Here is a 23,659-nt window from a genome sequence, read left to right on the forward strand (position 1 = left end):
TGCCCCCTCCTCCCCCCCCCCTCTCCTCCCTCCCTCCCCCCCCCCCTGTTGCCTCCCTCCCCCTCCCCCCCCCCCGTTGCCTCCCTCCCTCTCCCCCCCCCCTGTTGCCTCCCTCCCTCTCCCCCCCCCCCCTGTTGCCTCCCTCCCTCCCTCCCCCCCCTGTTGCCTCCTCCCTCCCCCCCCCCCCTGTTGCCTCCCTCCCTCCCTCTCCCCCCCCCCCTGTTGCCTCCCTCCCTCCCCCCCCCCCCCTGTTGCCTCCCTCCCTCTCCCCCCCCCCCCCTGTTGCCTCCCTCCCTCTCCTCCCCCTGTTGCCTCCCTCCCTCTCCCCCCCCCCCCCTGTTGCCTCCCTCCCTCTCCCCCCCCCCCCCTGTTGCCCCCCTCCTCCCCCCCCCCCCCCTGTTGCCTCCCTCCCTCCCCCCCCTGTTGCCTCCCTCCCTCTCCCCCCCCCCCCTCTCCCCCCCCCCCCTCTCCCCCCCCCCCCTCTCCCCCCCCCCCTCTCCCCCCCCCCCTCTCCCCCCCCCCCTCTCCCCCCCCCCCTCCTCCCCCCCCCCCCCTCTCCCCCCCCCCTCTCCCCCCCCCCCTCTCCCCCCCCCCTCTCCCCCCCCCCCTCTCCCCCCCCCCCCTGTTGCCTCCCTCCCTCTCCCCCCCCCCCCGTTGCCTCCCTCCCTCTCCCCCCCCCCCCCCGTTGCCTCCCTCCCTCTCCCCCCCCCCCCCCCGTTGCCTCCCTCCCATCTCTCCCCATACCGGCCTTCCCACCTCATGTTGCTGAGAGTCACAGCATTTACCCATCGCCTTAAACAAACAAGGAAGTTGCAGCGAAGCAGGCCAGCCCGAGCAGGGGAAGGAGGTTGACGCCGCCTCGGGCCGGGATGGGGACGGATCGGAGGCAGCGGGCAGACACCTGGAGAGAGGAACTGGTTTGTGGCGTTTGCCTGGAGTTGTTCGAGGACCCGGTGACCCTGGAATGCGGCCACAACTATTGCCGCTCCTGCATCGTCGGCTGCTGGGAAATGCAGGAGTCGAACTATTGCCCCGAGTGTCTGGAGGTGTTCCCAGAAATACACCTCCAGTCCAATGCAGCTCTCTCCAACCTTGCCGAGAAAGCCCGGGGTCCAGACCGCCGCCGCCGGAGGAGGAAGGGGAGGACATTCTACTGTGACTTGCACCAGGAAGAACTGAAACTCTTCTGTGAAACTGATAAGAAACTCATCTGTGGCATTTGCCGAGACGGCAGAGAACACAAATACCACAACTTCATTCCCTTAACGAGGCTGTTGAGATTTACAAGGTGAATTTAATAACAGGGGCACAGAGTGGAATAGCAAGGGGCTTGTGTTAATCTTCTGCAGAGCGCTGGTTTGACCTCAACTGGGGAGTATTGTGCCCACTCTGGGCTCCACACATTCGGAAGGATGTGAAAGCATTAGAGAGAGGCAGAGTGAGAGAGAGGCAGAGAGAGAGAGGCAGAGTGAGAGACATTCAGAAATGATGTGGAGAGGCCACCCCGATTTTTGACTGGGGTGAGCACAGTAAGAAGTCTTACAACACCAGGTTAAAGTCCAACAGGTTTGTTTCAAACACCAGCTTTCGGAGCACTGCTCCTTCCTCAGGTGAATGAAGAGGTATGTTCCAGAAACATTTATATAGACAAAGTCAGCGATACAAGACAATGCTTTGAATGCGAGCATTTGCAGGTAATTAAGTCTTTACAGATGCAGAGATAGGGGTAACCCCAGGTTAAAGAGGTGTGAATTGTCTCAAGCCAGGACAGTTGGTAGGATTTTGCAAGTCCAGGCCAGATGGTGGGGGATGAATGTAATGCGACATGAATCCAAGGTCCCGGTTGAAGCCGCACTCGTGTGCGGAACTTGGCTATTAAGTTTCTGCTCAGTGATTTTGCATTACATAGATACATAGAACATACAATGCAGAAGGAGGCCATTCAGCCCATCGATCTGCACCGACCCACTTAAGCCCTCACATTCCACCCTATCCCCATAACCCAATAACCCCTCATAACCTTGTTTTTTGATACTAAGGGCAATTTAGCATGGCCAGTCCACCTAACCTGCACATGTTTGGACTGTGGGAGGAAACCAGAGGAAACCCACGCAGACACGGGGATAACGTGCAGACTCCACATAGACAGTGACGTGTTGTCGCGCGTCCTGAAGGCCGCCTTGGAGAACGCTCACCCAGAGATCAGAGGCCGAATGCTCCTGACTCCTGAAGTGTTCCCCGACTGGAAGGGAACGTTCCTGCCTGGTGATTGTCGCGCGATGTCCGTTCGTCCGTTGTCTGCATAGTCTCAATGCGTCCAACAATGAGTGGACAATGAGAAAGACAGAGAGAGAGGGACACAGAGTGATACAGAAAGAGATTGTGAGAGGGACAGAGAGTACGACAATGAGAAAGACAGTGAGAGAGTCAGGCGGTGAGAGGCAGAGACAATGGTAAAAATAATGGGCACTATTTAATGGAAAAGATTTGAAGGGTGGTGGGGAGTGGGAAATGCCGCAAGCTTTCCGCCACTCGGCCCGGCGAGACCGTCACTGGTATAAAACATTAATTGGCCCATTTAAGGAGGATTCACCCCGCAAATCATGCCGGCTGATTGGCCTGGGACCACGCTTGCCAGTCCCCCCACTAACAAGTGACAGCAACACTTAAACCGCTCCTGCACAGCCATCCCCACTCCGATCACAGTCATGCTGCCACAGAGGCTAGCCCCATTCTATTTGGCGACGCCGATCTGGGATGACTGTTGGATGCAGTGGAGGCCAGGCGGCCTGCCCTGTTCCCTCAAGGATCCAGCAGGGTCAGCCACAGGTTAGCCACCACTGCCTGGGAGGAAGTGGCAGCGGCCACCAGCAGGGGGGAGTATGACCAGGATTCAAGAAGGTCAACGACCTCCACCGGGCCTCACCTCTGACCCCTCACGCATAGTCTCCTCACCCCCCTCCCCCCCAATCTTTCCAACCCCCCATATGGCAGATCCCCCTGCAAGCGCCCTCCCACAACCCCCACCCCTGCGAGTAACCAAGCGTGTGGCTAACGGTGCCCCCTCTGTGTCCCCACAGGAGAAGTGGGCCCACAACCGACGGCATAGGGCCCAGGCGGGCAGCGGTGTGCCGGACATCAGGAACAGGCCCTGGAGGTCGTAGGGATGGCCAAGGTTAGATCGGTCACCAACTTAGAGGTTGGCGCATGGCGCAGAGGTGAGGACTCACCAGCCCTCACCCAGATGAACTGTCAAACGTGAGTTGTTATTGCCAGACAGATGGTCCCACTGACCAAATGTCCATTCTCCCACATGACCTCCAGCCAACACCGCCGGCCCATCCGGGATGTGTCTCCCCACTCCCCCCACCCCCACTGCCTCCCCTGAGAGCTCCGAGGATACAACCATAATAGTCACAGCTGTCATCCTCCCCCGCCACCAGCGCAGAGACACGCACACACCTCGGTTGGGGCACGTTAGTGGTCCGGCTTCTGGGGCACAATCTGGTCAGCACCACACAGTTGCAGATACACATCAGGTGGAGGCAGGAACTCCCAGAGGAAACAGCAGTCAGAGGTCTGCTGGATCCCAGGGCCCAGCTGGATCTCAGCCGGATGCTGAGTCCCTTGACCAGGTTTACCCGGAGCTGCTACACACGATAGGATGCGGCTGTGATATTCAGAGGGGGTATTTCAGTGACACTCCAGCAGGTACACAGCCGATTGGAGGAGTCCCAGAGGGTACAGGCTGAGGCAATACATGACACCGAGGCCAACACTGCTCGGGTGGCGACCGCAGTGGAGAGACTGGTGCATGGCGTCAGCTGCAGGAGTGGGGGTGTCCAAGGCGTGGCTTAGTCAGTGAAGGCCATGGCTGAGGGCCTTGTTAGACTGTCCGACTCACTGGGGAACGTGACCCAGTACCAAGCAGACTTTGATAAGGTCCTGCGGGACATGTTCCAATCTCAAATTGGAATAGCTGAGTCACTGTCGAGCTTGTCCCAGTCACAGGTGGGAATTGCCGCCCATTGCAGAGCATGGCCCAGCCACTGAGGAGCATGGCCGAGGGCGTTGGCACCATGGTGCAGACATTGGGGAGCCGCCAGGGCTGGCCGAGCCAGATGGCAAAGTGGCAGCCGGGGTTCGAACCGCCCCTCTGGCCCGAGGTGAACCCCAGGGCCCTTTGGGCACCGGCTGAGAGGGGGTGTTGGATGCCAAGCTGGACCCGTCCCACGGAGTGGCGACGGTGGCCACCAGCTCCCCCGAGTTCCACCCCTCTGACAACGTGGCATCTCGCAGTCAGCACCCGGTATAGTGCAGCACGGCGGGGCAGGTATTGCCGGCTAGTGCGCCGGGACACGGTAAGCAGCTGGCAATCTCCATCTCTGATGGGGAACAGCAGTAGAGCACAGAAGGCTTAGCAGGTCGAGGATCACTGAGAGGGCACAGGGGGTAGGGGCAGGAAGGGAATAAGGTGGGGGGGGGGGAATAGGGGAAGTTATGTGGGGTGGGGAAGGGGCCGGCACCATCAGGAGAGTGGGGTGGAAGTGGACACTCTGAAACCCAGTAAAATATCAGCATCTCGACTGGTCTGACTCTGTCACTTTCTTCCGCAGTGAGTGTCGAGCACCAATCCTATGCCACACCTCCCCGGACATGGGGTCCTGGGCTCATGCTGCGCACCCTCCCTTGGGTACACCACATGCAGGTAATGGGTGTGAGCGAGCACTCAGCAGACAGGCAGGGGTCAGACGATGGAATAGATTGAGGAGCACCAGCGCTCAGCTCTCTGTGGGTTATCATTCCCCACCCTGCCCTCGACAGTGACCCGCTGACAGAACCATCACACTGGAGTGATGTTACACAGACCCTGGGAGGGTGGGAAATGGTCGGCGGAGGATAATGAAGGCGGGGGGAGGGGGGGGGGGAGCAGAAGGATGGGGGGGTGGGAGAAGGGGAATGACGGACGAGGCCACGTCCTCTGTGAAGGCGTGGATGGGGCCTCGTTTGCCCTCAGGTCTCGCCACTGCAGCCTGCCCTCCAGCTGGTCCTGCGAGACCCCCCCCCCCCCCCCCCCCCGGGCCCGTCCTCCAGCGCCCCTCCTGGTCTGGCCCCTCCTTGTCCTCTTCCTCCTCAAAGGTGCCCACATTTCCTCCACCTCCAGCATGTTGCCCTGCTGCTGTGCAAGGTTGTGGAGGGCACAGCAGACTACCACAAAGCTGGCAACTCTCTGGAGGGTGTACTGCAGTTCACCACCAGAGCGGTCCAGGTTTAAGCGCTGCATTTTGAGCAGTCCGATGCACCACTCAATGACAGACTGGGCGGCCTCATCAGCTTCATTGTATTGGGTCTTTGCATCGGTCACCAGCTTCTGCACAGGCGTCATTAGCCAGGTCCTCAGCAGGTATCCCTTATCCCAAAAGAACCAACCGACCATGGTCCTCGAAGAGTCTGTGGATGTCCGACTGACCCAGGGTGCAGCTGCCTTGCACACTATCCGGGAAACGTGGACACACGTGCATGATCTGGTGGCCGCACGAGTTGCATGTTCAGGAACCCCTTCCTGTTTATGTAGGGCACTCCTAGACGGCCCGGTGAGCATAAGGCGACATGCGTGCTACCTATTACCCCTCTGGATCTTGGTGATGGCAGAGAATCCTGCTGCCCGGGCATCTTGTTGGGCCCGATCCATGTCAAAGTTTAAATTTTCGTTGCCCAAGTAAACGGGGCACCTGCGACTTCACGGATGGACTTGTGAAATTCCACACAGGTCCCCACTCGAGCCCTGGAATGATGCTGGGGCGTGAAGGTTCAGGGCTGCGGTGACCTTGACAGCCACCTGGAGCAGGCAACCCCTCCTCCATGTGATGGCAAGTCCATGAGGACATGGCACAGGTGCTGCACTGTCCCCTTGTTGAGGCAGAGCCTCTTGTGGCATACGCTGTCTATCACCTGTTCAAAAGACCAGCAGCGCTTGTACACTTTGGGCCATCTTAGGCCTCCACTCCCTGGGTCCCTTCCTGGCCTGAAGGGTCGCCGGGTCCTCCAGGATGTGGGACAGGGTCCAGCACATGGGCTGCCGCTTCGAGTCTATGTCGACGCTGCTGCCACCGCCTTCTCTGGTGTCTGGCCGCCCGTCCTCCCAGCAGCACCACTGCGGCAAGTTCCGCGGGGTCCAACATATCCTCGATCCCGTGTAATATCTGTAAGGAATTGGAGGAGGGTGTGAGACTGACAACCAGTGGTGTCTTCCACCCCAGGCACCCCTGGCCAAGCGGGGGCCCCTGCTCACCGGACCCACGCCCTGTGCCTCAAACATCTGTATGTAATGTTACTTGGACTGGGCGCAGATTACCTCCCCAGTGCACTCATCCCCCCCTCCGGCCACAGTAAGGCCCCCCCCCCCGGTGCAGGGGCCCAGCCCCTGGCTGCTCCGATGTTGGCCACTGCATCCATGGTGCTGCTTCTTGCAATGTCCAGGCCTCACTGTCTGATTGAGAGGCTAGGCAATGACACGCACATGCTACATACACGTCTACACACAGCAATCCACTTGGGAAATGTAAGGTGTTTGCTTAACCACGATTGCCAATTCCCTATTAGCAATAGTCTTCAGCTGTGCAGCCAGAGGCCCCCGCGGTCAGTGGGAGTTATGGGTGGTCAGTGCGACAGACGGCAGGAGCTAGGCTTGCCCCCGAAGCAGGTACACAGGTTCCCGGGGCTGGCATGGCGCAACCGTGGGTGGTTCGACCGCACACCCCTCCGCCCAGCCACCCTCCTGCTTCGCACCCCCCCAGCCCCCATGGAGGCCTACTCCAACCAAGGCTGCCCCCCCGGTTGCTCTGCCACCTCCTCTGAGTACCAGGGCAACAGCCCCAGCGCCCCCGGGCTCCTTGCCTGGGAGCAAAGATGCTACTCAGCTCCTCAGCTCCCCGCAGCAGGTCCTCCGCCACTTTCACATTTCAAAAAAGTTGAACGACTCGGTGTCAGCGTGACTACTTGCTGCGTAGGCTGTTCGATCACAGGAGGCCGTTAGATAGGAGGTCGCTCCCATTAATTGTATGGAGATTGGTCTTAAATGATGATTTGTGGTTTCTCACCGTGCTACGGCAGGATCCTGATTTCGCCAATGGGTGCGGGCCGGTTAGATAGGAAACAGATCGGAGACCGACCCAGTTCTCGGTTTTGGTCTCTCCCGCGACTTAACGGCCTCATCGCGCTCTCACTTAAGCGCAATGCGGCCATTAAATCGTGCCCGATGAGAGAGACAGAGAGGGAGACCGTGAGAGAGAGTGAGGGGGCAAGAGAGAAAGTGAAAGAGGAGAAGCGAGACTGAGAGATAGAGAGGGAGAGAGACAGTGAGAGATAGAGACATGGGGAAGAAGAGTGGGAAAGTGAGACAGGGAGGGGGAGAGTGCAAGAGAGATAGAGATAGACAGAGGTAGAGATGGAAAGGTAGAGATAAAAAGCGAAAGACAGTGAGAAAGAGAGAGAGAGGGAGACAGAGATTAACTGGGGGGAGAGAAAGAGGAAGAGAGAGACATGGGGAAGGAGAGAGGGAGGAGGAGGAAGCGAGAGAGTGCAGCAAAGATTCATAAGAGTGGTTCAAGGTATGAGGAACTGCAGTTGCACAAATAGATTGGAGTTTGGAAATGTTTTCCTTGGAAAAGAGAAGGTTGAGAGGCCATTTAATGGAGGTGGTCAAAATCATGAATGGGTCTCGGTAGAGTGAGCAGGGTGAGACTGTTCCCATTGGTGGAAGGATCGAGATCAAGAGGACACAGATTTGAAGAAATTGGCAAAAGAAGCCATAGAGACAGGTGGGAAAACTGTAATACCGGCGACATTATCCCAGCCTTGCCCTCCCCGCCTCCCATCCCTCTTGAACCTCCAGCTTTTTGCAATGTTAAAAGCCTTCCTCTGTTCACTTCTGCTTCACAGGATAATTTGAAGTCAACCTTGGACGCGGTTGCTAAGAGGAAGGCCACTGTGCTCAAGGCTAAATTTAACCAGAAACAGAAGATTTCCCAAGTCAGGGTAAGGCGCCGTTTTTTTCTCTCCAAAGCTCAGGTTAGATTTGTGACTTCCATCGAGTTCACGATTTTAAAGCTTCATTGACGGGTGTGGGCATCGCTGGCTCGGCCCAGCATTTATTGCCCATCTCTAATTGCCCGTTGAGAAGGTGGCGGTGGGCTGTTTGCTTGAACCCCTGCGGTCTGTGCGGTGCAGGTTAAGGAAGGAGTCCCTGGAATTCTAACCTGGTGACAGTGAAGGAACGGCTGATACATAGAACATTACAGCGCAGTACAGATCCTTCGGCCCTCGATGTTGCGCCGACCTGTGAAACCGCTCTAAAGCCCATCTACACTATTCCCTTATCGTCCATATGCCTATCCAATGACCATTTGAATGCTCTTAGTGTCGGCGAGTCCACTACTGTTGCAGGCAGGGCATTCCACGCCCTTACTACTCTCTGAGTAAAGAATCTACCTCTGACATCTGTCCTATATCTATCTCCCCTCAATTTAAAGCTATGTCCCCTCGTGCTGGACATCACCATCCGAGGAAAAAGGCTCTCATTGTGCACCCTATCTAACCCTCTGATCATCTTGTATGCCTCAATTAAGTCACCTGTTAACCTTCTTCTCTCTGACGAAAACAGCCTCAAGTCCCTCAGCCTTTCCTCATAAGATCTTCCCTCCATACCAGACAACATCCTGGTAAATCTCCTCTGTACCCTTTCCAATGCTTCCACGTCCTTCCTATAATGCGGCGACCAGAACTGCACGCAATACACCAAATGCGGCCGCACCAGAGTTATGTACAGCTGCAACATGACCTCATGGCTCCGAAACTCCGAAACATTTCTAAGTTGGGATGGTGGGGTGGTTGGAAGGGGAACTTGCAGGCAGTGATGAACCTGTTGATGATGCTGTTCCACATTCTCGCTGTGCAGGAGCAGTCGCGCAACCTGCAGATCCACATCAGGTACGAGTTTGCTAAAATGCATCGAACTCTGAATGAAAAGGAGCAGAGTTTAAGTAGAGATCTCCGGGATCAGGAGGACAGGATCTTAGAAGATATGCGAGACAATCTGCGGGGGATTCAGGAAGTACTGGATTCTATTGAGCGGGTGCTGGTCGAGTTTCAGGCAAAGCTGGATCAACCGGACATATTAAACATTCTCAAGGTAAAGCGAATTAACTCATCACAAAGCCATCTCGAGGGGGATAGTAAATCCTGCTCTGTGTATCTGTTGGGGGAAGATACGTTTGGGCAGCACGGTAGCACAAGTGGATAGCACTGTGGCTTTACAGCGCCAGGGTCCCAGGTTCGATTCCCTGCTGGGTCACTGTCTGTGCGGAGTCTGCGCGTTCTCCCCGTGTCTGCGTAGGTTTCCTCCAGGCGCCTCCCACAATACAAAGACTGTGCAGGTTAGGTGGATTGGCCGTGCTAAATTGCCCTGAGTGTCCAAAAAGGTTAGGAGGGGTGGGTTATGGGGATAGGGTGGAAGTGAGGGCTTAATGTGGGTCGATGCAGACTCGATGGGCCGAATGGCCTCCTTCTGCACTGTATGTTCTGTCTATGATAGCCAGTATTCCTGATTAATCTATTATGAAGGCACATTTCCAGTTCCCCTGTTGTCCCCTCTGAAGTTGAATAGGCAGCTAATATCTAACAGTCAGATTCCAAATTGTTCCAGGATGGCTTGTGGGGTCAATGCCAAACTCACTGGATTAACTTCTCATTTTGAGCATCCTGTCGTGTGCCACCCACCTTATTTAAGTCATTAACAATTAGGTGGTTCAATGGTATCATTTCTCCGTATGTGGCATGGTGAGTAGACTCTCCACCTCTGTCAGAACGCGTTGGCCGCGGAAGAAGTGTTCATGAGAAAGTGAGGAATCTGAGTCTGTATTCTCCAGAGTTTTGAAGAATGAGGTGATCCCGTTGAAACTCCTACAAGGCATGACAGGGTAGACGTAGATAGGATATACCCTTGGCTGGTGGAGGTGAGTGAAGGGTCTAATAACAATAATAATCTTTATTATCACAAGTAGGCTTACATTAACACTGAAGTGAAGTGACTGTGAAAATCCCCTCGTCGCCACATTCCGGTGCCTGTTTGGGTCACAGAGGGAGAATTCAGAATGTCCAAATTACCTAACAGCACGTCTTTTGGGACTTGTGGGAGGAAACCGGAGCAAACCCACACAGACACGGGGAGAACGTGCAGACTCTGCACAGACAGTGACCTAAGCCGGAATTCGAACCTGGGACCCTGGCACAGTGAAGCAACAGTGCTACCCACTGTGCTACTGTGCCGCCCAGGACAGTGTCTCAGAATAAGGGGTAGACCAGTTGGGCCTGAGATGAGGAGGAATTTCTTTACTCAGAGGATGGTGAATCTTCGGAATTCTCTACCCCCCAGAAGGTTGGGAAAGCGCAGTCACTCAGCATGTTCAAGTCAGAAATCAATAGGCTTCTGGGTGGTAATGGCATCAAGGGCCATAGCGCAGGCAAGTGGCATTGAGGTAGATAAGGGGAGGCAGTGGTGTAGTGGTACTGTCGCTGGACTAGTAATCCAGAGGTGCAGGGTAATGCTCTGGAGATCTGGGTTTGAACCCAATATGGAGATGGTGAAATTTGAATTCAATAAAAACTCTGGGATTAAAAAGTCTAACAATACCCATGAAACCATTGTAGATTATCATAAGAACCCATCTGGCCCTTTGGAGAAGGAATTTTGCCACCCTTACCTGGTCCGGCCTACAAGTGGCTCGTTCTTAAATGCTCCTCTGAAATGGCCAAGCAAGGTACTCAGTTCAAGAGAACGCAGTTCAAGAGCAATTAGGGGTGGGCAAGGAATGCTGACCCAGCCAACAAAGCATACATCCCATGAAGGACTAAAGAAAAAATGATCAGCCATAACCTAATGGAATGGCAGAGCAGGACCGATGGGCTGAATGTTCCTATGTTTGTGATGCAGTTCAATATTCTCTACCCACATGGGGCAGCACAGTGGCACAAGTGGATAGCACTGTGGCTTCACAGCACCAGGGTCCCAGGTTTGATTCCCCGCTGGGGGGTCTCCACATGGACAGTGACTCAGGGCCGGGTTTCGAACCCGGGTCCTCGGTGCCACAGTCCCACTGCTAACCACTGCGCCACATGCCGCCCCATCTGCCACTTATCTTGACCCTTTGTCCCCTGCTTCTAGAATTCTCCATTAGGGGGCCAATCAGTAAGAGCACCAACTCATCTTCATAGAGTATCACACACACTCTATTCCCATTCGGAAATCGTGGGGAAGAATGCACAGGTTGAATAGAACATAAAACATACAGTGAAGAAGGAGGCCATTCAGCCCATCGAGTCTGCACCGACCTACTTAAGCCCTCACTTGCACCCTAACCCTGTAACCCAAAACCGCTCAAACCTTTTTAGTCACTAAGGACAATTTATCATGGCCAATCCACCTAACCTGCACGTCTTTGGACTGTGGGAGGAAACCGGAGCACCCGGAGGAAACCCATGCAGACACGGCGAGAGCGTGCAGACTCGGCACAGACAGTGCGGGGAACTGTCCTTGGAACAAAGAAGGCTGAGGGGTGACTTACTTGAGGTGTACAAAATTGAGGGGAAGAGACAGAATGGACAGACAGGATAAAATTGTTTCCCCAATGGAGAATTCTTGAAGCCGGAGACAAAGGGTCAAGATAAGGGGCGGCATGTGGCGCAGTGGTTAGCACTGGGACTGTGGCGCTGAGGCCCTGGGTAACTGTCCATGTGAAGTTTGCCTATGTCTGGGTGAGTTTCACCCCACAACCCAAAGTTGTGCAGGTTAGGTGGATTGGCCACGCTAAACTTCCCCTTAATTGAAAAAAAAATAATTGGGTACTCTAAATTTATTTTTTAAAAAGCCAAGTGGCAAAAGGTGTAGAGGGCACATGAGGAAAATCTTTTTTTACGCAGAGGGTAGTGGGAATCTGGAATTCACTGCTTGAATTGGTGGTGGAGGCAGAGACCCTAAACACTTTTAAAGACCTACACTGAGTGACTCTGGATGCGGTGACCTCTTGCCAGTGTGTCTTTTCCTAATCCCCGTACCACTACCCCTCGCCCCACACCCACATTTTCCTTATTTGTTGCATTTAGGTGATCTAGTAGTCTCTTGTCCTTGTGGGTTTTAAAGGCACTATCGAAAGAGCCTTGCCAAGTTCCTGCAATGCACATTGCAGATGGTACACGTTCCTGCAACTGTGTGTTGGTGGTGGATATTGTCCAGGTTTCGCTGCATTTGGATATCGACATGGAGGGAGAAACTAAGTTAACATTTGACTGGGAACAATGTCCTCGCAGTCAGCATCACTGAGAAGCAGTCATGATTTTTGAGAGTGTTTTGTTTTGGAAGAAGGGATTAATTGTGAAACAGCACAAGTGAAAGTCAGGATCATTATAACAAAGCAGGGTAAGGGAAGTAAAGTTAGCATCAGGGAGATATTCTTATATAGGCAGTCTTTTGTTAAAAGGGGGAGTAAATAAGGGGCTTGAAGGTAGTCAAGGCAGGGGAGCTTGCACCCGTAATATGCTTCTCCTGTGCTATGTGGCAAATCATGGAAGCTTCAGTTGTCGTGGTGACCACATGTGCAGGAAATGTGTCCAACTGCAGAGACTGGATAGTATTTCGGAGCTGGAGGTGAGGGTGGCTTCACTGTGGAGCATCCGCAATGCTGAGCAAGTCGTGGATAGCACATTATACGGTAGTCCCCCACAGGAGAATATTGACCAGACAGAAATGGCATGGATGACTAACAGGCAGAGTGGAGGAGGGCAGGTAGTGCAGGCATCCTCGGTGTCCATCTGACTTTATAACAGGTATACTGTTTTGGATAATGGTTGGGGAGATGACTGTGTAGGGGAAAGCAATAGCAGCCAACTCATGGCATCACAGGCAGGTCTGCAGCACACAATGGCAGGGCTGTAGAGGTAGGGAATTTGATTTTAAGGGGAACAGACGGGTATTTCTGCAGCCACAAAAGAGACCCCAAGATGGTATGTTGCCTCCCTGGTGCCAGGGTCAGGGTTGTCACTTAATGGCTGAAGAGCATTCTGAAGGGGGGGGGGGGGGGCAAACTAACAGATACCATGATACGCATTGGTACCAATGACAGAGGCGGAAAAAGGGATGAGGTCCTGCAAGCAGAATTTAGGGAGCTAGGAAGTAGATTAGGACCCAGGAGCTAGTAATTTCCAGATTACTTCCGAGCCACCTGCCAGTGATATAGAAATAGGAGGTTAGTCCAGATGAATGCGTCGCTAGAGAAATGGTGCAGAAGGATGGGCTTTAGATTTCTGGGGAATTGGTAAGGGTTTTGGGGGATGGTGGGACCTGTACAAGGCGGATGGTTTACACTTGAACCAAAATGGGACTACTGTCTATGCAGGGAGGTTTGCTCGTGCTGTTTGGGAGGATTTAAACTAACTTGGCAGGGGGATGGGATCCTGAGAAAACATTCAACAGGGGGAGTGCACCGTCAAAAGTTCTAGACCAGTTAAGTCACAAGGGAATTTGGCAAGATTGGATGGTATTTATAATAATAATCGCTTATTGTCACAAGTAGGCTTCAGTGAAGTTACTGTGAAAAGCCCCGTGTCGCCACATTCCAGCGCCTGTTCGGGGAGGCTGGTACGGGAATTTATTTTAATGCAAGGAGACTGACGAACAAGCCAGATGAGTTGAGGGCACAAATTAAAACATGGGGTGTGATATCATTGCTGTCACTGAGACATGGTTGAGAGAGGGACAGGATTGGCAACTCAATATTTCAGGATAGAGGATCTTCAGACAAGAAAGGGAGGTGAGAGAAGAGGAAGGGATGTTGCAATTTTGATCAGGGAATCAATTACAGCAAGAAGAAGGGACGACATCTTGGAAGGTTCTTCAAATTCATAGATTATCATAGAATTTACAGTGCAGAAGGAGGCCATTCAGCCCAGCGAGTCTGCACCGGCTCTTGGAAAGAGCACCCTACCCAAGGTCAACACCTCCATCCTACCCCATAACCCAATAACCCCACCCAACAATAAGGGCAATTTTGGACACTAAGGGCAATTTATCCAGGGCCAATCCACCTAACCCACGCATCTTTGGACTGTGGGAGGAAACCGGAGCACCCGGAAGAAACCCACGCACACACTGGGAGGATGTGCAGACTCCGCACAGACAGTGACCCAAGCCGGAATCGAACCTGGGACCCTGGAGCTGTGAAGCAATTGTGCTATCCACAATGCTACCGTGCTGCCCCTTAAGGCATATGGGTCGAGATTAAAAACAAAAAAGGAGCAATCACATTTCTGGGAGTGTTCTATAGGCCCCCTAATAATCTGAGAGAAATAGAAGAGCAGATGTGTAGGCAAATTTCAGAGAAGTGTAAAAGTAACAGTGCAGTGAAATTAGGGTATTTCAACTTACCCAAAATTAACTGGGTAGTCATAGTGGGAAGGGTGTAGAAGGAGCGGAATTCTTAAATGCATCTTGGAGATCTTTTTAAGCCAGTACGTAGAAGATCCTACAAGAGAGTGGACTTAATTTTAGGTAATGAAGTCGGGCAGGTGATTGAAGTATCAGTAGGGGGCATTTTGCAGACTGCGGTCATAACTGTTAGATTCAAGATTGTTCTGCCTCATGGCGCCGAGGACCCGGGTTCGATCCCGGCCCCGTGACCATGGGGAGTTTGCACATTCTCCCCGTGCACAACCCAAAGATGTGCTGGGTAGGCGGATTGGCCATGCTAAATTGCCCCTTAATGGTAAAAATAAAAAATATTTTAAAAAAAGATTGAAGATTGTTATGGAAAAGGACACGGATAGGCCTGAGTTCAAAGTTCTAAACTGAGGGAAGGCCAATTTTAATAAGATCAGATATGATTTGGCCAGAGTGGACGGGAGCAGACGCTTTTAGGTAAATCTGTGACACAACAGTAGGACGCAATCAAGAAGGAAATAGAGAGAGTGCAGGACCAACATGTTCCAATCAAGAAAAAGGGTGGGACCAACAAATCCAGTGAACCCTAGATATAGAGCATTGAATAAGGAGAAAAAGGGAGGTTTATGGTAGATACCGAGGGCTGAAAACAGCAGAAGCCTTAGATGCGCTTAGAATGTGCAAGAGGGAACTTAACAAGGAAATTAGAAGAGCAAAAATGGGACATGAAAGGATATAGGCAGGTCAAATAAAGGAAAATCCTAAATTGTTCTATAAGTACATTAAGGATAAAATGATAACTAAGGAAATAGTAGGGCCCATTGGGGACCACAGTGGTAATTTGAGTGTGGAGCCGGAGGGCATAGGTAGGATTCTAAATGAATACTCTGTGCCGCAGTTCACTCGTGAGATAGAGGGTGTGCGTATAGAAATCATGGAGAAGGACTGTGATAAAATTAAAGAAATTAGCATAGACAGAGAGGAGGTTCTGAGTGGCCTTGCAAGCGTAAAAGCCAATAAATCTCCAGGTTCAGATGAAGTGTATCCCAGGCTATTGAGTGAGGCCAGGGAGGAAATAGCAGAAGTGCTGGCAATAATTTTCAATTCCTCTCTGGTCACAGGAGAGGTGTCGGAGGACTGGAGGGTAGCCAATGTGGTATCATTCTTCAAGAATAGAGAAAGGGGTAAACCATGAACCTACAGGGAACCTATAAGGAAAGGGAATACATGATAAATGGCAGGACCCTGGGCAGCACCAAGGATCAGAGGGACCTTGATGTGCAGGTAAACTGGTCCCTTAAAGTAGCAGGGCAGGTGGATACAGTGCGGTTAAGAAGGCATATGGTATACTTGTCTTTATTAGCCGAGGCATGGAGTTTAAGAGCAGGGAGGTTATGCTGGAATTGTATAAAATATTGTTTGGCCCCAGGCAGAGTATTGTGTGCAGTTCTGGAATCCACATTACAGGAGGGATGTGATAGCACTTGAAAGGGTGCAGAGGAGATTTTCCAGGCTGTTGCCTGGGCTAGAGCATTTTAGCTGTGAAGAGAGGTTGGATCGACTTGGATTGTTTTCCTGGAGCAGAGGAGACTGAGGGGTGACATGATTGAAATGTATAAAATTATGTGGGGCGTAGATAGACAGGAAGAAACTTTTCCCTTTGGTGGGGGAATCAATGACCAGGGGGCATGGATTTAAGGTAAGGAAGCAGGAGGTGTAGAGGGGATGTGAGGAACAACCTTTTCACCCAGAGTGTGATGGGAGTGTGGAAATCGCGGCATGAATAGGTGGTGGAGGCAGAGACCCTTTTAACATTTAAGAAGTATTTAGATGTGCACTTGCGATTCCATACAAGGTCATGGGTCAAGTGCTGGAGAATGGGATTAGAATAGGTACGTGGTTGTTTTTAACCAGTGCAGACGCGATGGGCCGAAGGGCCTTTTCTGTGCTGTAGACCTCTATGACTCTATAATGTGACTCTTCTTTGGGACTGTTTCAAGGACTGTTTTAAATTGGTGAAATTCTGGTTGCAGTTCTGCGTGGTATTTTCTGTTTTTATTTCGTCCTGAACTGACTGACAAATGTGGATCTGTATTTGTGTTTGTTTCAGGAGGAAGGTTGCTGGAACATGAGGTACAATTTTCCATTTTCAAATAATGAAAAACAACCAGACTTTGAAAGCAAAAACAAAAGTTAACTCTTTCTGCAATGTTCAAAATTTCCATTTGCAGGTTTCGTGAAAAACATGATTCTATGGCATTGGTAGACACAGAGGTCTCCCAGGGGATATTCAGAGGTCCCTTGCAGTATATAGCGTGGAGAGAAATGATGGACTCTATCAGCCCTGGTAAAGAGATTTAAATGTTCTCAATTGTTTACTTAAAGGGAGATGGTTATGTAATGATAATGTCATTGAAGCTTAGGCTAATGCCCTGGGCGCATAGGCTCAAACCCCGCTAAAGCAGCTAAATTCAATGAACTGAAGGAGGGAACTGGTGCAAATGTATTTTAATGTGGCAAATGAGTGTTTTGGGGTCTAAAAAGAATAAAACAGGGGTACTTTCAAAATCGTGACAAGGTTGGAGGTTCAAAGACATGCGGGGGGGGAGGGTTAATGGGTTTCTATTTTGTGCCACATTAATTAACCAATTAAAATCAATCAAATAAACTGAGACAATTAAAGGGGTAGACCCTTAAGGGATACAGCCTTAGGGTGGTGCAGTGGTTAGCACTGCTGCCTCACGGCGCCGAGGGCCCAGGTTCGATCCCAGCCCCAGGTCACTGTCCGTTTGGAGTTTGCATATTCTCCCCTTGCTGGTTTAGCTCACCAGGCTAAATCGCTGGCTTTTAAAGCAGACCAGCAGCACGGTTCGATTCCCGTACCAGCCTCCCCGGACAGGCGCCGGATGTGGCGACTAGGGGCTTTTCACAGTAACTTCATTGAAGCCTACTCGTGACAATAAGCGATTTTCATTTTTCATTTTCATTTGTCTAGTAGGTTTCACCCCACAACCCAAAGATGCGCAGGGTAGGTGGATTGGCCAAGCCAAATTGCCCTTTAATTCATCAAAAAAAGAATTGGGTACTTTAAATTTAAAAAAAGGATACAACCCGACCAAAAAAGGAAATCGCAAATGATTAAGGGTGTCGATAAGACTCTTGTGGTGCCTACTGGGTACGGAATCCCTCAACGGTATCAGGGGACACCGCACACTCCTGCCCCCCCCCCCCCCCTCCCCCCCAAACTAGGACACCCAGCTATGAATGTAGTCCCGGCAGAGGGGCGGACAGTTGAATCGGGGACGACCCACAGTCAGCTGCTGCCTGGACCTGTTGACCTTGAATTTTCCAGGCCCAGGAGCAGGTTCTCCTCCTTCCCATCCTTCTCTGCACCAGGTGTCAGGAGCCTGCAAACAAAACTCTAATAAAAGGTTTTTCTAAGGACCAAAAGGGCCCGCAGTCTACATCAACCTATGATGCACATGGTCCACATGCTCCACAAGGGCGTAAAAAACAGGCTTCTTGGAAGTACATGAACCGGTGCAATCTACAGTTGCATATGACTCCTGCATGCAAACACCCTCCACCCCATGTCACTGAGTGAGGGTGGGGGGGGGGGGGGGGGGGGTGGAGAACGGTTCCAGTTACATTGATCATTAGCACAGCAACATAAAGGGGCACCATGGTGGTGCAGTGGTTAGCAGTGTTGCCTCATGGCATTGAGGACCCGGGTTCGATCCCAGCTCTGGGTCACTGTCTGTGTGGAGTTTGCACAATCTCCCCGTGTTTGTGTGGGTTTCACCCCCACAACCCAAAAATGTTCAGGTTAGGTGTATTGGCCACGCTAAATTGCCCTTTAGAATACAGAACAATACAGGTCCTTCAACCCACGAAGTTGTGCCGACCATTTATCCTAATCTAAGGTCAACCTAATCAACACCCCTTCAATTTACTGCTGTCCATGTGTCTAAGAGTTGCTTAAATGTCCCTAATGACTCTGACTCCACCACCTCTGCTGGCAGTGCATTCCACACATCCACCACTCTGTGTAAAGAACCTACCTCTGACATCTCCCCTATACCTTCCTCCAACCACCTTAAAATTATGTCGACTCGTGACAGCCACTTTCACCCTGGGGAAAGGTCTCTGGCTATCCACTCTATCCATGCCTCTCATCACCTTGTACACCTCTATCAAGTCACCTCTCTGCCTTCTTCGCTCCAGTGAGAAAAACCTTGGCTCCCTCAACCTTTCTTCATAAGACATGTCCTCCAGTCCAGATAGCATCCTGGTAAATCTCCTCTGTACCCTCTCCAAAGCATCTACATCCTTCCTATAATGAGACGACCAGAACTCAGCACAATATTCCAAGTGTGGTCTAAGTAGAGTTTTATAAAGCTGCAGCAAAACCTCGCGGCTCTTAAACTCAATCCCCCCTGTTAATGAAAGCCAACACATCATACGCCTTCTTAACAACCCTATCAACCTGGGTGATAACTTTGAGGGATCTATGTACGTGGGCCCCAAGATCCCTCTGTTCCTCCACACTTCCAAGAATCCTGCCTTCAACTCTGTATTCAGCATTAAAATTAGACCTTCCAAAATGAATCACTTCACATTTATCAAGGTTGAACTCCATCTGCCACTTCTCAGCCCAGCTCTGCATCCTGTCAATGTCCTGTTGTAACCTGCAACAGCCCTCAACACTATCTACAACTGTCCCAACTTCCGTGTCATCGGCAAACTTACCAACCCACCCTTTCACTTCCTCATCCAAGTCATTTAATTGGCAAAAATGAATTGGGTACACTAAATTTATTTTAAAAAATAAATACAAACCAAAAAGAACAGCTACAGAAAATAATTTATAAGGTTCTGGAAAGCTGGTCTTTATACCCAGAGGGCCGAAAGGCAAGAGTGGTGACCTGTGGTGTACTGGGTAGTGTCCCTGCCTCCAATCCCAAAGCTTGGAGTTGGTAGTCTCACTCCAAGACTTGATGGCCATGGAAGGTGCATTTGCAATGCGGCCGAACAGATTGATTCTCAACCTGTAAATACTGCTGACAAGCCTAGCAGGTGACTTACCTGGTTGGCCATGATTGATGTGGAGTGGCACCTCTCAAGTTATAGCCTCTAGCGACGGGCTAGCAACCTGTTAAAACAAAACCAAAAGAAATACCTACAGAAACATCCTGCTTTATACAACTCCAGGGCCGGGATTCTCCCGCAATTGGCGGGACGGCCCGACGCCGGCTCCAAGAGCGACGCGAACCACTCCGGCGTCGGCCCACCTGGAAGTTGAGGAATCCTCTGTATTTCACTGGGCTAGGCCGGCGGTGGTGGGGTTGGCACCGAAAGGCCGCCGTGGGCCGGCGCGAGTTGGCACATGCGCAGAATCGCCAACGTGTTCTGGCGCATATGGAATTTGGACGGTCAATTGATGATTCAGTTGAAGCTTCCAAGGTAGCATGGGCAACGAATATAATCTGTCTGCCTCATTCCCGTTAGTTGAGGTGTCTAGAACTAGAAGTTTTAATCTAAAAACTACTTCCGGGAGTGAAGAGCGGGCATATTTCTGCTGTCAAAAGGTGCCAGAAGTTTCTATCTCTCTTCCGCAAATGACAGCTGATGCCAGATCAATTCTTCATTTTAAGAATTGTCTCTGTCACAGAGAGTGACAGATCTCTGGCAACCGAAGGTGTTAAGGGATAGGAGGCCTCAGGCAGGCCAGTGGAGTTACGTCACAGATTAACCACGAGCCTCACGGAATAGTGGAACAGGCATCGGGGGGCTGAATGGTCCACTCCCATTCCGACAAGGAGATATGGAATTCCCTCCCATAGCTCGGCTGTAGACGCTTAAGGAAAATTAAATTTCCAAGATTGAGATTGATATATTTTTTATTTGGTCAGGGCACCAAGGGATATGGAGCAAAGCCACAGGTTAACATGGTTGAGTTCAGTGGCGGACTAGTCCAGTGTTGATGAGGATGGTGTAGTGGGGATGTTACTGGACTTCCAGCCCAGGCCTATATTCTGGTGATCTATAGGTTCAAATTTTCAATGTAAAGCTAGATTCAATAATGATGACCAGAACAATGATTGTCATTTTAAAAGCACCATCTGGTTCACTAATGTCCCCTTTAGGAAAAGGAATCTGCCATCCTTACCCACTCTAGCCTACATCTCAATCCAGAAACCCACAGCAATGTGGTTGACTCTTAACTGCCCCTCTGAAATGGCCTATTCTAGGGCAATTAGGGATGGGCAAGAAATGCTGGCTCAGTCAGCGACGTCTCGCATCCCATGAAAGATTGAAAATACAAGCTGTCACAGGGCTGGATGGTCTATTTCTGTTTTGATGGTGGTCTTGGGTCCATCTCCGGAGGGAGCTTACTACATGAGTTCACAGTTGCATTATCACAGAATTGTTGCAGTGCCAAAGGAGGCCATTTGGCCCATCATGTCTGCACCGACTCTCCAAATGAGCCTCATGACTTAGTGCCATCCCCCCCCCCCCCCCCCCCCCCACCCCACCAACTCCTGCACCTTGTTTCTTTTTCTTGAATTTAGAGTACCCAATACTTTTTTTTTCCAATTAAGGGGCAATTTAGCGTGGCTAATCCACCTACCCTGCACATCTTTAGGTTGTGGGGGTGGGGTGAGACCCACGCAGACACTGGGAGAATGTGCAAACTCAACACAGATAGTGACCCGGGGCTGGAATCGAACCATGGTCCATGGCGCGGTCAGGCAGCAGTGCTAACCACTACCCTGCAACTTGTTTCGATTTAAATAATCATCTAAGCCCTCTTGAATGCTTTGATTGTTGATTGAACCTGTCTCCACCACACTTCCAAACAGTGCAATCCAGACCCCAACTACTCACTGTGTGGAAAAAGGAAATCTCTCTCATCACTTTTGCTTCTTTTGCAACTCACTTTAAATCTGTGCCCCCTTGTCCTTGATCTTTTGACGAGCAGGAACAATTTTTCCCTGTCTACTCTGTCCAACCCCCCCCCCCCTCCTCATTATTTTGAACATCTCCATCAAATATGCTCTTGGTCGTCTTCTCTCCCAGGAGAACAATCCCAACCTCTCCAATCCATCCGACATCAAAGTTTTTCATCCCTGGACTGTTGTTGTGAACCTCTTCCGCACTTCCTCCAATATTGTTGTGGAGATGCCGGTGTTGGACTGGGGTGAGCATAGCAAGAAGTCTGACAACATCAGGTTAAAGTCCAACAGGTTTGTTTCAAATCACTAGCTTTCGGAGCACTGCTCCTTCCTCAGGTGACCTTCACCTGAGGACCTGTTGGACTTTAACCTGGTGTTGTAAGACTTCTTACTGTCCAATATTGTTCACATCCTACCTGTAGTGTGGCGTCCAGAACTGTACACAATACTCCAGCTGAGGTCCAAAAACCGTTTTAGTAGATGATGGTGCATAAACAAATTCTTTAGATTTTATAAACATGTTTTCTTCCCCCCCCTTCCAGTGCCAGCCTCTCTGACGTTGAATCCAAAAACGGCAAATCCCTGGCTCATCCTGTCCTCGGACCTGACCAGTGTGAAAATGGGGGAACAACGGCAAGTGCTTCAGGACAGGCCCGAGAGGTTTGACCGCTGCGCATGTGTCCTGGGGGCAGAGGGATTCAAATCAGGGAGGCACTATTGGGAGGTGGAGGTGGGGGACAAGACTGAGTGGGACCTCGGGGTAGCTAAAAAGTCCTGCGACAGGAAAGGGAGGATCAAACGGATGCCCGAGGATGGCTACTGGAGACTGAGCCTGCGGAGTGGAGGGGAATACAAGGCTTTTACTGCACCTCCGACCTACCTGAGCCTCAGTGCGGACCCTAGAAAGATCGGGGTGTACCTGGACTACGAGGGCGGGCAAGTTTCGTTTTACAACGCGGACGACATGTCCCACCTCCACACTTTCACTGACGCTTTTGTCGAAAAGCTCTACCCGTATTTCTGTCCCTGTTTGAATGACGGAGGGAAGAATGCAGGACTAATGAAAATCCGCTGGTTCAACCAGGATGAACTGCAGGAACTCAGCCAGGCTCCTTCTACAACATCTTCCAAACTCGGAAGCTCTACCGGCTAGAAGGGCAAGGGCAGCAGATGCACATGAACCCTGCCACCGGCAAGTTCCCCTCCATGCCACACGCCATAGTGACATGGAATTATATCGGCGTCCGTTCACCGTCGCTGGGTCAAAATCCTGGATGCTCCCTCCCTAACAGCACTGTGGATGTACCTACACCACTTGGACTTCAGCGGTTCAAGAATGCGGCTCATCAACTGTTCAAGGGCAGTTAGGGATGGGCAATAGTTGCTAGGTCTAGCCAGCGACGCCCACATCCCAGGAGCGAATAAAAAGAAAAATTGCCTGCAGTGACACATAAAGTACGTTTGGAAGATATGCCTTTCGCTGGCAAGGTCCCATTTATCACACATCCCTGAGAAGGTGGCTCGTTGTCTTTCTTCTTTATCAGCTAGGTGGGTTTGTGGCGTTTGGACTCTCCCAGTGAGGTTCTCCCAGTGAGGTTATGTTAGGTGTGGGAACTCTGGGGGCTTGACACTGTAGTGATATTCAGATATCAGTATACATGATCTATGTTTGTAAATGTAGTACAATCATTTCAACACTAGATGGCTCACAGTCAGATACAGTACTATAAGAACTGATTTCCCGCCTTTTCTAAGTCAGATGATGTGATTCAGAACAGTGAACAGGCAAGACATAGAATAGTTAGAGTGAGAGAAGTTAGAACTAGTTTGTTATAATAGTGTATAGTTATATAGTGTCTGTATTGTACTTTAATTCTTTATTGTTGGTTTCGTATTGAGTAAAAGGACTCACAGTTTATTATTTTATTACTCATTAAATAGTCATCTTTCAACAAGGTCATTTTATCATCCTGGTGGATTCAAGAGTAATGTATATATTATAGATAAGTCATTATTTAAAATATAACAGGTACAATGACAATGGAGGAGTAGTGACTCATGTAAGTGTGGTGATGAAGTGGTGTTGGAGGTGGTGTAGTGGTAATGTCACTGGACTAGTAATCCAGAGGGGCCCCAGGCTAATGTTTTGGGGCTGTGGGTTCCAATCTCGCCAAGGCGGTTAGTGGAATTTAAATTCAGTTGATAAATCTGGAAT

The 23,659-nt window shown here is 51.1% G+C and overlaps 1 protein-coding gene across 1 annotated transcript; it reads left to right on the top strand.

The window, feature by feature from the left end:
* Positions 1–761: 761 nt before the first annotated feature.
* Positions 762–23,273, top strand: LOC119975533 (zinc-binding protein A33-like). The gene is made up of 8 exons (XM_038815324.1): positions 762–1,288; positions 1,350–1,356; positions 3,110–3,175; positions 7,942–8,037; positions 8,957–9,190; positions 16,599–16,621; positions 16,720–16,835; positions 21,987–23,273. Exons 1-8 carry the CDS (start codon positions 870–872, stop codon positions 22,595–22,597), a joined length of 1,572 nt encoding a protein of 523 aa, XP_038671252.1. The 5' UTR covers positions 762–869; the 3' UTR covers positions 22,598–23,273.
* Positions 23,274–23,659: the final 386 nt, after the last annotated feature.

Source organism: Scyliorhinus canicula, chromosome 13 (assembly GCF_902713615.1).
Source record: "Scyliorhinus canicula chromosome 13, sScyCan1.1, whole genome shotgun sequence".
NCBI classification, from domain to species: domain Eukaryota; kingdom Metazoa; phylum Chordata; class Chondrichthyes; order Carcharhiniformes; family Scyliorhinidae; genus Scyliorhinus; species Scyliorhinus canicula.